This window comes from Otolemur garnettii, unplaced genomic scaffold, assembly GCF_000181295.1.
Source record: "Otolemur garnettii isolate 467f Iridium unplaced genomic scaffold, OtoGar3 scaffold00029, whole genome shotgun sequence".
In the NCBI taxonomy this organism is placed as follows: Eukaryota; Metazoa; Chordata; class Mammalia; order Primates; family Galagidae; genus Otolemur; species Otolemur garnettii.
Genome location: NW_003852424.1, coordinates 16,084,206 through 16,101,349, shown reverse-complemented (window position 1 = coordinate 16,101,349; position 17,144 = coordinate 16,084,206). Strand labels below are relative to the sequence as shown.

Below are 17,144 nucleotides of genomic sequence, written 5' to 3'. Positions count from 1 at the left end.
AAACTTCACAAGGGTAACCTGAGGGATTTTTGACAATAGGCTCAGGGAACAGTGCTCAAGCATTGCCCACCTCAGGCTCCTTAGTCCTTTGAGGGTTGGCCAAAGCCCTGTCACCACTGAGAAGCTTCCCCAACTCTTCCAAGTCCTGGATATCAGAGGGAGGAACCTATGGCAGGAGGAGCTAAGGAGGTAACAGGAATCTGTGCTTGGGGCCAGGAGGGCTCCCTAGAGGAGGAAATATTAGAGCAGGGGCCTTTGGTGTATGAGTAGGAGTTTGTTAGGTACATAAGGGATTTGTGTGAAGGGAGCATAGGATGCAAAGGTAATCACCATCATTCTGTCTTCCATGTTGAATTCTTACTATGTGCCAGGGGCTATTCAATCCCAGGAGCTAAATACAGATTTATGGAAGGGAGATGAGGCTCGGAGAGGGTAGGTAATTGGTCTGAGGGCACACAGCCAGGATTTGGATTCCTGTAGAGGCTTACCCACAGCAGCCTGCTACCTCAATCAATGTGTCTGGGCCCAGCAGGTGAACATCGGGTGTGCAGCAAGGATTGAAGGTGGCACTGATTACCCACACCAGCCCTGTCCCAGGGGAGTCACAGCCACGTGGGGCGACCACTCATGGCCTTCTTTGCTTCTGGTTGGCGTGTGAGTCCAGGCCAGTTCCCCCACAGTTCTCCTTGGGCCTCAGTTTCCTCAGCTGTCAGATGGGTCTAGGATAGTGTACCATAGGTCCAGACATTTTTCTATGCTGGAATTCACTCACATACTACAGAGATTCTGTATCTGCAATTTTGTTTTGCAGTAATAAAATTGAGGCTCAGCTGGGAGGAGCAGCCCATGGCCTATATCAGCAAGTGTCCAGGTGTTCCATCTACATACCTCTCACACTGGGGACTCCTCCTTCCTGAGCCTTCTGCCTCACTGCTGTTATCATACAATCAGCACCTACTGTGTGCTGGCTGCTCACTGAACCTCTGAACAGTTGTAGATTCCTGGGTATGCCTGGGGTGGCCTGCCCTGTCTCACTGCTCCCTCCCCGCAGGTGCCCAGGCAAGTACCACTGCAGGGAGGAGGCATGGAGTAGAGAGGGTAGGTGGCAGCCTCAAACAGGGTGTCTATAACCCAGGTGACCAGACATTGACTTCTCACACTCCTAGAATCAACCTGGAATTGCCCCTTCTCTTTCTCCACCTTGGCTCCATTATTGCCTGCTTGCACCTATGCAGTTGCCTCTCTGTCTTGGTCCCCAGTTCCCACCCTTGCCCCACTACAGTCTGCTGGCCTTTCAGCAGGCAGAGGGCACCTATGAGCAGCTGAATCAGGGCCATCCTTCCTCTGCCCACAGCCCTCCATGACTCCTGCCTCTTATGAAGGGTGGGGGAACCAAGTCCTCCTGGCATGATCACAAGGCCCTGCATGACCTGCTTCATCTGTTCCCTCTCTCCCCCTCCTCACTCTGCTCCAGCCACACAGGCCTTTTCACCGTGCCTCAAACACGCCAGGCACGGTACTGCCCCAGGGCCTTTGCACAGGCTGTGCCTGCTGCCCCAAACACCTTCCCCAGTTCTTCATATAACTGGCTCCTCCTCACCCTTTAGGTCTCAGCTCAAATGTTGAATCCTCAGACACTCTTGGATCTCCCTAAAACAGCCCCATGCCTCTCTTTCCCTTTCTTGATGTTTCTAGATAGTCCTATCACTGACTGACACTTATTTCTTGGGCTCTGTCCATCACCTCCATTGGACTGTGAGCTCCAGCAGGGCTGAATTTGTCTGTCTTATTCACTGTGGTGTCCCCGGGGCCTGCAACAGTGTCTGGCACACGGTAGGCACTTCCTAAATGTGTAATGACTATAAAGTAATACTACTGGGCTGAGTGCTGGCAGGCACTACTTTACAGATTGGGAAACTGAGGAGTAAAGAGGGGATGCCACTTGCCTGAGGTCACACAGTGACCAGATTTTTGGGGTAGGACTTCATGATACCTCTCTGCTTTCTTTCACTGACATCCCCCATTGCCCAGGTGGGGAAACTGAGGCTCAGAGCGAGAAGGGACCAACTGAATGTCACATACAGAACCAGCATCATAGCCCAAACCTCTGGCCTCACGCAGAGGGGCATTGTGCCCTGCTCGGCTGACCCCCTGCACCTGGGAAAGAATACGGTGATGAGAAATAACATCAAAACAATAATCATAATGATGGCAGTGACGGCATTGGTGAGCATAGAGTTACTAGGATTTATAAGGCTCCCAAATGAGTTCATACTAGGGCCTGTGGAGGGGAGCTGTGGGGGACACCGGCCCCTTTAAGAGCCTCCCCCTCCCCAGCTGGGCGCTGGCCCGGCCTCCCCTTATGTAAGCGGGCCAGCTGCCCTTGCATAAACTGGTTACATAAGGAAGCAAGGGAACAGGCTTGTCCATCCGGCAGCAACCTGTCCTGGGCTGTCTGTGGGGCTGGCCTGGGGCACAAGAGCACTGAGGGCACCCAGAGCTGCCACCAGATACAACTCAGGTTTGGGTTCAAGGCCCTCTGGATCAACTCCTGCCTGAGGTACCCCAAATCCCCAGAGACAGTGCCCCCCCTCAACCCAGGCAGGAGAAGGTGATTTCTAGTCTGAATGGATAGGGCTGTTCCCATTGCTCTGAAGGTGAAATTCTAAAGGTGAACCTGAAGCCCAGAGAGGGCATGTCAGCAGCCTAAAGCTACACAGCCCTGAAAAGAGGGAGAAGGGGATGATGCTGGAGTGAGATCTGGGGTGTGGTAAACCTCTCAGCTCCCCTCTCTATAAACGGGCTTTCTCAGCAAGGCCTGGTATGCAGCCGGAGCTCAGTAAATGCAATCATGAAGGAAACACTGGGCCCTGGGCCCTGCCCTGATACCCTCTGAATTCTATTAACTCTAACTCAATCCTTGCAGAGCTCTCTTTAAAGAAGTGTCAGCTAGTGCCTTGTTCTGCACGTGAGGAAAGCTGAGGCACAAGAGAAGTGAGGAATAATTGCCCTAGACCACACATCAGGTGAATGTGACACGGAAACAGCAGGTGCTCCATCACTGCACAGTGGGCACAAGAAGAGCGCTGACTGTGTACCAAATCCTGGCCTGGGGAAGGGTAATATTTGGTCTGCACAGGACCCATGGGGATAGGTGGGCACAGTTTCCCCTAAAATAGACAGGAAACTGAGGCTGAGGGAGAAAAGAGGAACCCAAGCCCTATCACATCTCCTCCAGGCAGCTCTCCCCCAACCCCAAGTCCATCCCTTTGGCCACGTGGGGTTAGGGGTCGCAGGGTTTAGACCTCCCAACCCACACATCTTTGGAATTTGGGAGTGGAGGCAGCCCCCTCTCCTCCCCTTTTCTCTAGGCACTGGCCCTTTAAGGCATCATGCTGCCTGGGCATGTCCCAGGGTGACCCCAAGGGGCGGGTGTGGCCAGGAACAAGAGGCCCATTCAGCTGCCTGCTGCCACCTCCGGGCAGCCCACGGGGTGGGCTGGGGGGCAGGGTGGAGACTGGCAAGGCTAGGAGAGACTGGGGGGGTATGGTGGGAACAGAGATGGGCTGAGAGATAGAGACAGAGAGCCCCAGAGACAGAGACAGACAGACACCTGGCCTTGGCTGCATGTCCCACCTCCCTGGTTTGAGGCCTGCCCACACCCCCAGCCAGGATTGCAGCCCCCAAACATGTTCCTTGATCCAGTTGAACCTGCTGCCCATTCACCAGCACAAAAGCCCAAAGGCAGGATCCTGTGACATTCTGGAGAAGTCCCTCACATACAGGCCCCTCTCTAGGTCTGTTGTGGGTCCTGGGGTCTCCCAGACCCAGGTTTGAATCCTGACTCTGCCCCTTAGCCGAGAGAGCTTAGGCCAGTGACTTTTCCTCTCTGGGTCTCATTTTCCCCATCTGTTAAATGCAGGCGGTGACAATAAGTCCTAACATTTACTGAAGGCTTAGATGAGCCGGGCCCTTAGCAAACCCTTAGTACACCTGTAATTCTCCCGTAAGTGCACCCCAATACACCAAACATGCACACCTCCCACTAGGTAACACAACTGACAGTTGACAATTGCAGTTGCTGCCTTCACCTGAAGTACTGCCAGCTGTGGACAGGGAGTGGACCTGGTGTCCTCCTGAGCCTGAGATCACACAGCTGGGAAGAGGCAGACCTGCTGGGATCCAGATGTGTTGTGGTGGCCCCATAACAGCCTCCTGGAAACACATGTGTGCTGGGCTCCCATGGCCCCGCATCCAATAAACAACGGACATTAACCAGGGTTTAAACAGAGTCTCCATACTCCTGGCCCCACCTGGTTCCGGGTTCTCACAGCACTGGATTCCCACAAACTGCTCTCCTTGGGCCTAAAGACCTCATGCCACATCAGAGCCCCCAATCCAGCCCCAACCAGTATGGAAAAACTTTAAAGAAACCAAAACCTCTCCCCTTTCTCCTCTCATCACCCTTCTTCTGCATCTTTTCTAGAATATTCTCCTGCTCAGTCAATTGGTGCCTGAGGACAAGCTTACTCAACACTGATCAGAGCTCTCTGGATCTGAGCCAGAGAATTCTAGACCCTGCCCTGAATATTCTAGAACCCAGCTCAGAAAACTCTAGAACCTGCACTTGGGCATGTAAAAACTCAATGTTGAAAATTCTAGAACCCGGGCTGGGCACAGTGGCTCATGCTTGTAAACCCAGCACTCTGGGAGCCTGAGGTGGGAGGATCACTTGAGGAGTTCACTTGAGTAGTTCAAGACCAGTCTGAGCAAGAGAGATCCCAGTCTCTACTAAAAGTAGAAAAAGGAACTAAGTGGGATGGCAGGCACCTATAGTACCAGCTACTCAGGAGGCTGAGGCAGGAGGATCACTTGAGGCCAGGAGTTTGAAACCAGCCTGGACAACATAGCAAGACTCTGTCTACAAAAAAAAAAAAAAAAAGAAAAGAAAAAGAAAAACTAACCCAGCATGGTGCCACATGCCTATTCTCTCAGCTATTCAAGAGGCTGAGGCAAGAGGATCACTTGAGCCCAGGATTTGGAGGCTGCAGTGAGCTATGAGGATGCCACTGCACTCCAGCCTGGGCAATAGAGTGTTCTGTCCCTGTCTTAAAAAAAAAAATGATGAAAGTATTTCAAATTGTATATAAAACCATCACACTGTACCCCCTCCCCAAATCTAGAACCTGTTGTCAATGGCCAAGAACATGCTTAAGAATTTCTTGGATATTTAGTTCCAACTACTCAGGAGGCTGAGGCAAGAGGATCACTTCAACCCAAGAGTTTGAGGTTGCTGTGAGCTATGATGCCACAGCACTCTACTGGGGGCAAGAAAGTAAGACTCTGTCTCAAAAAAAAAAAAAGGAATTTCTTGGATATTGATGAAACCAAAAATTGATTGGCTAATTAAGAATAGGTTTTAGAATCTCATATTCTCAAGACCCCCAAATTAGGAGATTGGAGATCTGTTCCCAGATGTAAAACTTCACCTTGAAGAGTGCTAGAACTCACCCAGTATGCTCTAGAACTCAATTCAGGAAATTCCTTCAGTAAGCAAAAACCTAATGGGAAAAAAGTCTGGAACTTGCATCTGAACACTCAGATATCTAACTCAAGAAATTCTGGCTTCTGCTCCTCCATGGTCAAAAATATACTTGATGAATTCCATATTAAGGAACCAGCCTGGAGTATCCCAGAACTATTTCTTAGATGGTTAAAATAACTAACTTCAAAGAATTCTTTGGCTTCCCTTAGTACAGTTCTCAACCAAGAGTGATTCTGCCCCCAGGGGATAGTGGGTGATGTCTGGGGACATCTGTAGTTGTCACAACTGGGGGGTGCTCCTGATATGGAGTTCGTGGAGGCCAGGGACACTGCTCAGCACTCTGTAGTACCCAGGATGCCCCCACCCTAGAGAATGGTCTGGCTCCAAATATCCACAGTCAAAGGGGCAGAAACTCCATCTTCGTACATTCTAGAATCCCAAAGTTCTTCTAGAACTTACTCCTTGGATTTTTCAAGCAAGTAGTTTGGGAGTTCTGGAATCTTCCCTCACATTCTCAAGAATCCAACTTGGGAGATTAGAGACCTGCTTTCATATTCTCTAGAATTTAGATGTCCTAGCATTGTGCTGTCCAAGCAGCCACCAGTGCTTGACATGTGGCCTGTCCAAATTGGGATGTAAGTGTACAACGTACACCAGCTTTCAAAAGACTTATTCCAAAAAAAAAAAAAAAAAAAGAATATAAAATATCTCAATTACTTTCATATTATAATGCATATTAAAATATTGCATTGACAATATTTTGGAAGCCTTGGGTTAAGTAAAATATGTTGCTAAAATTAATTTCCCCGGTATGTTTATACATTTAAGTGTAGATACCAGAAAAAAAATTACCAATGTAGTTTGAATTCTGTTTCTACTGGACCAGGCTATTTTGGATCCCACCTAGGAGAATTCTAGAATCACCTGGGTGATCAGAACGTCAGGTGAAGAAATGCTAGAGCTTAGGCCTTGGGAATTTTAGGACATGTCCCCTGAAGGATCTAGAAGTCAGCTCAGCTTTGGGATTCTAGAGCATGTCTTCCTTGGAAACCTACATTCCCCCTTGCCGCTTGCTACCCTGAGATACCCAGCTCCCTCCTTTGTCTGTCCTACTACCCCTCTAAGTTGCCCTGGAACAGTGAGAAGGACATAAAGATGAGACAGAAGGAAGCAGAGGAAGATCCCTTCCCCGGCACTCTGGGCAATGCCCCACCTCTCTTGGGGCCTTACTCCCCCCATCTGAAAAAGACATCCAATGTGCCCAAGTGCTCCCTTGCTCACCCTTCACCAACTCTGACCATCTGTGACTTCCTGCCCAAGCTCAACTGGAGGGAGAGGGGCTGGCCTGGCAGCTGACTGCGGGGGAGGGGGGGCACATGGAGCTGTCCCTAGCTGCCCTCAGCCTCCCCTCAGGCTCCTGGGCACTGGGCCAGGGTGGCAACTGCAGCCCCAGCAGAAGGGGTGGTAGCCGCAGGTGCAAAGAAATGCCTGCCCCTTCTGCTGACTCCTCAGAGAGCTGGGGCCCACCTGCATGGACAAGGACACCCTAAGTGGCTGCCCACAAGCATCCACATGCCTGTATTCATGCATGTAGATATGTCACACAGGGATCTGGGGCAGGGGCATCTGCAAAAGACGAGGGGACGGACTCACAGAAGAACCCACCATTTCTAGCACTCAGCACTTGCTAAAAGCTTGGCCTTTTTCATAGATAGTCTTATTTAAATTGCTTATTTATATTGACACTCCCCGGGCTCACTCTGCAAAGGAGATAATAAAGGCATAGAGACGTGAGCTACCTTGTCCAAGGTTGCACAGCTGGCTAGAAGGCAGAGCTGGGATGAGAACCACAGTAATGATGATAATAGTAAGAACTATTTTTTTTTTTTTTTTTGAGACAGAGTCTCAAGCTGCTGCCCTGGGTAGAGTGCCATGTGGTCACAGCTCACAGCAACCTCAAACTCTTGGGCTTAAGTGATTCTCTTGCCTCAGCCTCCCAAGTAGCTGGAACTACAGGAGCCCGCCACAACACCTGGCTATTTTTTAGATGTAGTTCTCATTGTCGTTTGGCAGGCCTGGGCTGGATTTGAACCTGCCAGCTCCGGTGCCCTAGCCGCTGAGCTACAGGTGCAGAGCCAATAATAACAACTATGATATTGTCACCATGGATACTATTTTTACTATTCATTATTAACACAATTAAATGTAACTATTGTTAATTATTTATGATTACACTATGATGTATAACATTATTATCAACAAAAGTAATTTTGAAAAATTATGGTAAAATATAGGTAACATAGCTCGGTGCCTGTAGCTCAAATGGCTAAGGCGCCAGCAACATACACCAGAGCTGGAGGGTTCGAATCTGGCCCAGACCTGCCAACAATGACAACTACAACCAAAAAATAGCTGGGCATTACGGTGGGCACCTGTAGTCCCAGCTACTTGGGAGGCTGAGGCAAGAGACTCGCTTAAGCCCAGGAGTTGAAGGTTGTGTGCGCTGTGATGCCACAGCACTCTACCCAGGGCGACAGCTTGAGGCTGTGCCTCAAAAAAAAAAAAAAGGTAACATAAAATTTACAAATCTTAATCATTTTTAAGAGCACAGTTCAGTGGCATCAAGCACACTCACATTGCTGTGCAATTGTCACCACCCTCTATCTCCAGAACTTTCTCATTTTCCCAAACTAAAACTCTGTCCCCATGAAACACTAAATCCTACCCCCTTCCCAGGCCCTGCACCACCATTCTACTTCCTGTCTCTGTAACTCTGAGGAACCTCCTGTGAGTGGAATCACACAGGATGTGTCCTTCTGTGTCTGCTTCTGTCACTGAGCATCCTGTCCTGAGGGTTCATCCATGCTGTCGCCTGCATCAGAAACTTGTTCCTTTTTCAGGCAACACATCCTCTTTGAGCACTGAATATATACCAGACCCTGTTCTCAGGCTGTTTTCATACTGATTTAACCTTGTACAGCCTTGTCAGGTGGTTATTGTTAGAATTATCCCACTTTACAAGAAAGGAAACTGAGGCCCAGAGCAATGGAGCCATTTGCCAAAGGTCATGCAGCACTTGAATGGAGAGATCTGAACCTGGACTGCATTTGGCCACAGAATGTGCCCCAAACTCTTCCCAACACTGCCCCAGCTCCCTGGTTGGCCCTCATGGACTCTTCACCTGCTATGTTCATGGAACCTCCACCTGTCTGGCCCTCTTCACCACTGTCCATGAGCCTAGAGACCTCCTGCTGTTGCTATAAATACACTATCAGCTGGCATCTGTGCCTCTCACCCTGCAGCCACCCTCCCTACATGGACAGACATGGGGTACACCTGGTCACTCAGCCCCAGGAGAAATGCCAGGCTGCTTCAAGGAGCCCCTCACCCCTCCGCTGCCCAGATACACGGAGAGGTGGCCAGGGTCTCAAAGCAAAACCAGGATATCCCTACCTCCCTCCTAGGGCTGGAAAGAGGATCCAGGACAGAAATGAACACTTCTTTTTATTTATTTATTTATTTTGGGGGCAGTTTTTGGCTGGGGCTGGGCTTGAACCCGCCACCTCTGGCATATGGGGCCAGCGCCCTACTCCTTTGAGCCACAGGTGCTGCCCAGAAATGAACATTTATAGACTGCCTCCTGTATGCTTTTCAGGGACCACTGACTCCAATCTTCAATGTCATAGGTATAGTTCTCATTCTCCCCATTCCACACATAGAAAAACTGAGGCTCAAAGTCATGTCCATCACGCCAGTTGTGTCCATCACACAAATGGGCTCCACCATATGTTCTCATGGTCACACTTTGTCCCGTCAGCAGGCCACAGGTGCTGGGGTGAAGACCACTGAAATCAGAAGAGGCTGGGAGGCCTTGCTCCCAGACTGAGCCTCTTTCCCCTGCCATCAAGTCCCAGGCATGCTTTATGGAGACTCAGGCCCCAGACTTGGACACTGTAGGTGCTTGAGCACGGCTTACCCCTGTCCATTCCTTCAGTTACTGTGTACTTAGGGCCTGCTTTTATCATCTGCATGGCTTGGGGGGTGTGGTTTCCATCAGAGAACCTCAGTGGGTATTTTTTTTGTTTATTTTGTTGAAGAATTTTCAATCCTTTTTCTTTTTGAGGGTCCCTGCATTCTCATTCCAGTTCTGCCTCTTAAGAGCTATGTGACCTTGGGCAAGTGATTGCCTATCTCTGGGTCTTTGCTTCCTTATCTGAAACATGGGAGGAGGTAAGAGCCCCTTCCTCCTGGGGTGGTAGAGAGAATTATACTGGTTAAGATGCCAAGCCCTAAGCCTGGCAAGCACAGAGTGTTCAATAGTGTTTGCTGTTACTATTACCTCTACTGGTATTATTTCCTTCCAATTTCATCCAGGAGGGGTTGGGGACCTCCCCTCTCCCCAAGTTTCTCTGGCCACCCTATTTAGGACACCCCCATCCCAAACAACCCCTTTAGCAGCTACAAGCTTCCTGGGCCGGCCCCTGCCCTGGACTGTGGACGAGTGGTTGGCACCACACAAGGCGGGAATGAGAGGCTGGCCCCATGGTGGCGGCATCAGCAGATGGGCACCATCTGGGCTGGCGGCTTGGGACAGGCTGGCAGCTGCTGGGGCGGGCGGGCCTGGCAGCCCCTCCCCTGCCTGGCCCTGGCACAGTGCCCACCGGCGCCTCAGGTTTCTCAGGCCATCAGAAAGGGAGGGGAGGCCTGGCTGGGCTGCACGCCCTAAAGAGGCAGGCAGTTTCCCTCTCTGGGCCCTGGTTCCTCCAGGCTCCTTCCCAGAACAAGGCCCCCTACCTCAGCTCTACTCATGCCCTCTAGCACTCCCTGTAGGCTTCACACTCTTCCCCCATTGCAGCCTCAGGGCCTTTGCACTGGCTATACCCCCCTGCCGGGTATACCCTCACTCTACTCTTTCCACCTCCAGCCTTCATTTCTGAAGTCACCTCCTCTGAGGGACTCTCCCCACCCAAAGCAGCCCCTCAGCTCTTCTCCACATCTCTCCCCTGCTCTATTTTCCTGTCACCACCTGACATCGTTATTCTCATGTCCCACTCAATTGCACATGGCCTCCACCAAAGTGCAGGCCTCCACTGATGCCCTAAAGTAGAGCTCACGTCCCTCCATCATGGGCCCCAAAGCTCTCCCCTAGGTCATCCCCAGGGCAAACACCACAGTCCAGGCCCCCTTGTGGCCACAAAGGTGCCAGATGGATGTGGGGGTAGCCAAATTCTGTCCCTGGAGATGCCCTGAACTCTGACCACTGGCAGCACCAGAGCTAAAGGGACCTTGTCAGGGCTTCTCCCTACTCCTCTGTCCTTCAAAATAAACTCAAAGATGGAAGCCTTGGCTTCTCCTGTAGGCCCAATCAATCCACCTGACAACCCCAGGATAGACAGGGAGCCTGAGAGTTGGGGTGAGGGCAAGTTGTGCTGAAGACAGGGAGGACCTGTGTGTACATCTCTTCATGTTTCCAAGGCTCCCTGTCTTTCACAGTCTCTGTCTGTGTCTCTGTTTATACATTTCTGTTAGCTCTGAGACCCCACCTTAGGTCACGATTATCTGTTGCAATTCTGACATCAGAGGGGGTGCCTCTCTTCAGTATCCATCTTGCCTTGGGAGACTTGACAGATGGAGGAGGCCAATTGTGGTGGCCAATTCTCCTTGCTGTCGTACTAACAACTACTAGCAGTTAAGCAGGGGTCCAAGAACATGGGACCCAGCTGGGAGGTAGCCAAGCCACGCCAACTGGATACCTATTTTACCCACCATGATTTATCCCCATCCTCTTCTCCAACATCAACAGTAGCCTGGCTAAGGGAATGTTAGTGACACAGCTGAGGCAGAAGCTGCCTGAGTCCAAATCTTATCTCTGCCCTCTCTCAGCTATGTAGCCTCAGGCAGGTCAGATCACTTCCCTGGGGCCTCTTTCCTCATCTGTGAAATGGGTACAACAATGATCCCTGCTTGCAGGGCTCCTATGAGCAATGAAAAAGAATTGCTAAGCCCTTGGGAAAATGCCTGACAGAGAGAAAGTGGGACTAGGATCTGGGGGTTTGAAGCATGAGCAGGAGTTTTCCATATGGGAAAGGCATTCCAAGCATAGACAAAAAGGCCTGGCACTGGGAATCCTTAATCATCAGGGGGAGGACCTTAGCTTTGTGCCTGGCGCTGATGACCCCATGAGGGTTATCTGTTGAGTACTTTTCAAGGACACCCAATATTCCCTATAAGGTGGCCATTCTCAAGTTCCCATTTTATAGAGAAGGAAATGAGGTACAGAGAGGGTAAGTAACTTGTCCCACATCACCCAGTCAGCAGGCAGCTCTCATCCTGACCCTTATGCCCAGGGAGCTGGGGTGCAGCCAGGATGGGGAGGTGGTGGGGTGAAAAGTGTGGTCCACTGGCATCAGTTGGGTCAGGGACATCCCTGGGGAATGATGGAGTAGGCTGGACTGGAAGGGAGGGAGGATACAAAGGCAAAGGTGTGGACACCAAGGTGTCTGGGAGGCCCACAGGGCTGCTTGGCCTGCTGAGCTGAGGGGGAGGGGGTTGGCTGGGGGAGGGGAGGTGCCTGGAGATTGTGCTGACTGCAGCAGAAAGCAGCTTCAAAATTTTATCAGCTCAGCGTGGAGGAGGTGGGGGTGGGGCCAGGAGCAGCGAATGGATGAGGTGGGAGAGGGAGACCTGGACCTGCATGGTAACGAGAGCCAGAGCCGCAGGGCTGCCCTCCCTATGACAGACTATCACCTTGTACACCTCTCTGCCTCCACTGTGACCCTAAATGCCGCTTCACTTCCAGCCCCTGCTGGGTTTGTTGCTCCTGGGTGGCCATAGGGGAGGGGGTAGATGCTAAGGTCAGGGTCAATGATTGAAGTTCAAGACTGAGTAAGGCTCTGCCCTGCTCTCCTTCCCTCCCACACAGCCTGGAGATGGGGAGCCCTTGACCTTGTCTAATCAACACTAGACCAACACTGCAGCTATGTTATTCCTGCTGTACCAAGAAGAAAACCGAGGCATAGCAAAAGGGATAGCAGGGCTACATCTGGAGCCTAGACAGTCTGGCCCCAGGGTCCTGCCCTGCCCCCAGTTCCTGCACATGCCCTTTCCTCCCAGGCTGGGAAACCAACTGTGTTCATGTGGGGGCTGCCAGGGTGGGGGACCAGGGCTGGGTTTGCAGCTCATGTGTGTCTGTGTTGGGGCACCATCTGACACGCTCCCCCAGCATGTGCCAACCCTGGCCTGAGTGGGTATGGCTAGGGAGTGGTGTGTGCCCATTCAGGTCTCTGGGGGCACTTGATTCTGTCCACATGAAGACAGTCCTAGCAGCAGATGCTCTCCTCATGAAAGGCTGGTATTCATCAAAGCTCCAGCAAGTTTGGGATGCTGATAACCTCCACGTGGAGGAAACTGCGGCCTGATTGGGCTACTCAGCCAGGAATTGGCAGAGCAACAAACCCCACTGCCCTCTCAACCTTGGCACAAGGACCTGTGACCTTGAGAGGCCAAATGGCACCTCTGGCCTCCCACCTTTGCCCAGCTTGCCCTGCCACTGGTGATATCCCCAGGTCTGCTGCTACCTAGTCATCCTGAGCTGAGCTCAGCTGTGCCCCCTCTGGGAAGCCACCATGGATCCCTCCCACTGTGCACACACCCTGCTGGTCTCAAGATCAGGCATTTGACTACCAGCAACACCTGGCTGGAAGGGCTGGACCCACAAGACCTAACTACTGGCAATGTCTGAAAGTCAATCAACAAGCAGTCACAGAATGCAACCCCAAGAATCCCTCAGCTTTCCTCAGAAGGCTAAGATTTTCATCTCTCTGTTTTCCTCATCTGCTCCCAACAGCACCATATCCTACCCCTCAGACCTTCTTCGACAGTCTCACTCATCCCCTGAGACTTCAAGGATCTGCCACCTTCATCAGACATGAAGGTGCGAACCTGCTTCTGCCTTTAGATCCTCACAGCCAACCAGCCTCCGCCCTCAGACTCTCTCCCGCCCCACATGGCGCCCTAACCCCACGATTGCCTCACCTCTCTCACGCACAAAGTAGGCCAGGTAGAGGTCCAGCTCCTTGACTGCCACACCAATGTGATGTGGCTGCACGCAGAGTACTGGGTGGCCACACTGTGCTGCCTTGACCAGGCGCTCGCCATCGGTGCTCTCCAGAGGGATGCCCTTGAAGAGGATGACCATGACAAGGTCCAGCCGCCACACCTTGTCGGCCTGTCGCAGGCAGTCAATGCGCCGCATCTTGCCCTTCTGGTCAGGGTTGGAGAGCACACAGCCTGGCGCCTTCTTGCCGGTGATGGCCAGCACGAAGTCCTCACGGCACTCCGGCCGGATGTCTTTGCGCAGCTTGGCCAGCAACCTTGACGCCCACTTCTGCTTGACCTCAGGCTTCTCGCCCAGCAGCTCATCCTTCACTGCCCGCTCCTCGTCTTTCGACATCCGCTTCTCGTGTTTCTTGAAGTACTTGCGCTTCCGCGCTTGCAGGTTGAACCAGGTATAGGCGAAGGCGCGGACATGAGGCAGTAGGGCCTCGATGAACGGGTGGAACTCATCCTGCCAGCAGAGAAGGGAGAGGTCAGCAGGAGGTGGGGACATACTGCTCTGCCTGAAAAGACTGAGGCCAGAGGGGGCCTAGACTAACCCACCAAATGCGGAGTAGTGCTGGGCAGATGTGGGCAGGGGGGCCACAGCACACCCATCCACCCCCCTGGGGAAAACTGAAGGCCAGAGGTGACTCGGCAGTGGGGAACCTGTAAAAACTCATTGCCTAGCTGAGGAAACTGAGGCTTGACTGTGTGGAAGGTGCAGGCCAAAGCAGAAGTTCATGGTGAACCATCTTGAACTCCATTATATAGAAAGAGGAAGCTAAGGGTCCCAAATAGGCTAATGGAGGACCCATTGTTTGGATGGGAAAAACTGAGGTTGGGGGAATGGGGATGTCATGCACCCATTCTTTGCCTAGTAGAACTGGGGTTGGCATACTTTTACTCTAAAGAACCTGTCAGTGATTAAGTTTTGTGAGACATCCACTCTGTCAGCAACTATTCAGCTCTTCCTATTAGTGCAAAATTAGCCATAGAGATGTCAGTGATGTGTGGCCATGTACCAATAAAACTTTATTTGCAAAAATGTGTCAAGCATTCAGCCCCGGGCTGTCGTTTGCAAACCCCTTATGGTGGAGTGTGAGCTGTCACATCCTCAAATGCCTAGAGCAGGGCTGAGCATACACTGTCTATCAATGAATGCAGGAAGAACCAGAGATGGAAATACTGAAGCCCATGGAGGCTCTGAGACCTGGCAGAGCTGGGGCACCCCCTCCCATTATGTCTAACTGGTGGCTAAGGATGGCCATAAAACCCATTTTACAGATGAGGAAACTGAGGCCCCAAGAGGGGACCCAGCTATGAGGAGCAGCAACCTCAGTCAGGCCCCTCAGAGAGCTATAGAAGGGTAATAGCCAGGACCCTGTCCTCCTGTATGTGTAGGATGTGGGGGACTGGTCCCACCTCCACATTGTTCAGCAAGGCAGACAGAATCTGGAGAACACCTGGGACCTTTCTCAGCCTCAAGGTGGGAGAAATTCGAGGAGAAAGAAGACAAAGGTAAGAAAAACTTCCTTCCCACCCCCTTGCCCTTGGCTGGGCTGGGCTGGGCTGGGTTTCTAGATGGGGTGATACCTCCTTCCAGCACACAGACCCTATTATCCTCCTCATGCTCTCAAAAAGCTGTATTATTATTACTACCACAATTATTGTTATGATTTGCATTGCTATTATTACTTTTCTTACTATTGAAGTATTGCTGTTATGATTACTTCCACTGCCCACAATCTGCCAGGAGGCAGAAAAAAGGCCTGAGGCCCTACTACTACCTGCTGTGTGGTAGGGAAACTGAGGCTCAAAGAGGGGCAGAGACCCAGCCAAGGTCTCATGGGGTCTCAGGGCCTGTGTGAGGATAAGAACCAGAACCCTGACTGCCCTGAAGGCCATCAGCCCTACTCTCAGCACAGCCTGTTCTCCCAAGGCTGGGGGCTTCTGGAGAAAGAAATAGCTATTTTTGACCCCAGCCTATCTTCCAGCTAGGAACACATAGCACCTCTGCCCCTGAAAACCCTCCCTGCTCTGTGCTCCATTTCCCCTTGGGCCACCTCTGGCCATGGGGTGCCACAGGGCGGGAGCCGGAACATCAGATTTCACCTATTACTGAGGCTCTGAAAATAGCCTCCCACCTGGTGAGACCAGGGTGAGGCAGGACGGGGCTCAGTTTGTGCCAGCCCAGCTCCCCCACCCAAATGTCCCCCAAAGCATGAGTCATCATAACAGCTGCATATGGAAGTGGACCAGGGAGCCCTTTTCTACTGGTCCCCCCAGCCCTAAGCTGACCTGCTAATACAGACAGAGGATGTGGGGGCAGGGCATCCCAGTGCCCAGCCAACCTCGTCCTTTCCTGTCCCTGGATGCTGATCGACATCCAAGACCCAGAGACAGGGAGCAATTTGTCCAGGGTCACACAGCTGGTCAGCAGAACTGGGACCAGAGCCCAGGCCATCTGGTCATAGAAGCCAGGGCAGGGTGGTGGTGGGATGGGGGTGGAGGGATCGATAGAGGCACAGGTCACTGCTCACAGAGGGGGTGTCAGGTGGACAAGACAATAGTGTCAAGGTGGGGCCATGACAAGAGGTGGCTGGAGAGAGGCATCAGTGGGGGGGGGCAGGGACAACTGACCCCCAGATTCCTCCTTTCTCTGAACCCCCTTCTCTCAGTCTGGGCAACTCTTGGTTCTGAGGCCCTCACCCCTCTTTATGCCTTTTCTGGGGACAGGTGCCAGAGAGGCAGGCAGAGGTGGGAGCCCACGTCACTGGTGACCTGGGCTAGTCATGGAGGCAAGAAGACAAACAGCCTGTAACTGGGTCAAGGACCTGATGCCCCATCCTCCCTCATTCTTCCCTGGAGGTCAGACCAGGTAAGAGACAGGGCCTGCTACTCTCTTTGTCCTATAAGATCTGTGACAATCAGAGCCTCTTCCCCAGGTACCTCCCAATGCCCTCAAAGGCTGAACGGGCAAAGGAGGCAGCCAAGGCAGACTAAATGCTGAGAATACTCCCAAACTCCTATACATCCCTCAATGTCTTTTCTCCAGTGTCCCTTCCTTCAAGCAGCCTTTCCTCCAAGGTTCCTGCAGACATAGCCTGAACCATAAACCGAGTCCAGCTCTATCACATCCCTCTCCAACCCTAAGGTCCAGGGTTGAGGCACTCACTGCCCAGGAAGGAGAAACATTAGTCTCCTTTTCACTGTCTATATGACCCAGAGTTAGTTTCTCATTCTGTTCAATGGACAGAAAGGAACACTGGAGTCTTATGGAGACTGGGGGACTTATTCTTTGCCCTCATAACCAGAGATGGAAAGGGACAGGGGCAACAAGGCCAGGCCTTTCCCAGAAACCCCAGTTTGGCCCACTGGGGCTTCCTTGTCCAAAGAGGACAGCAACAGCTGAGAGGTAAACATTTGGGTCCAAGCCTTGTCAGGCAACTGTGCACTGAGAGAGGCTGTGTTCCTTTCTCAGAGTTCTTGTGGTCCTCCCATC

The 17,144-nt window shown here is 51.9% G+C and overlaps 1 protein-coding gene across 5 annotated transcripts in view; it reads right to left on the bottom strand.

The window, feature by feature from the left end:
- Positions 1–17,144, bottom strand: part of NFIC (nuclear factor I C) — a 75,631-nt gene that overhangs the window by 45,287 nt on the left and 13,200 nt on the right. For all 5 annotated transcript variants that reach the window (XM_003788734.3, XM_003788733.2, XM_003788732.3 and 2 more), the window contains exon 2: positions 13,580–14,111. In XM_003788734.3, the coding sequence (XP_003788782.1) occupies positions 13,580–14,111 (532 nt within the window). The remainder of the gene's footprint in view (positions 1–13,579; positions 14,112–17,144) is intronic.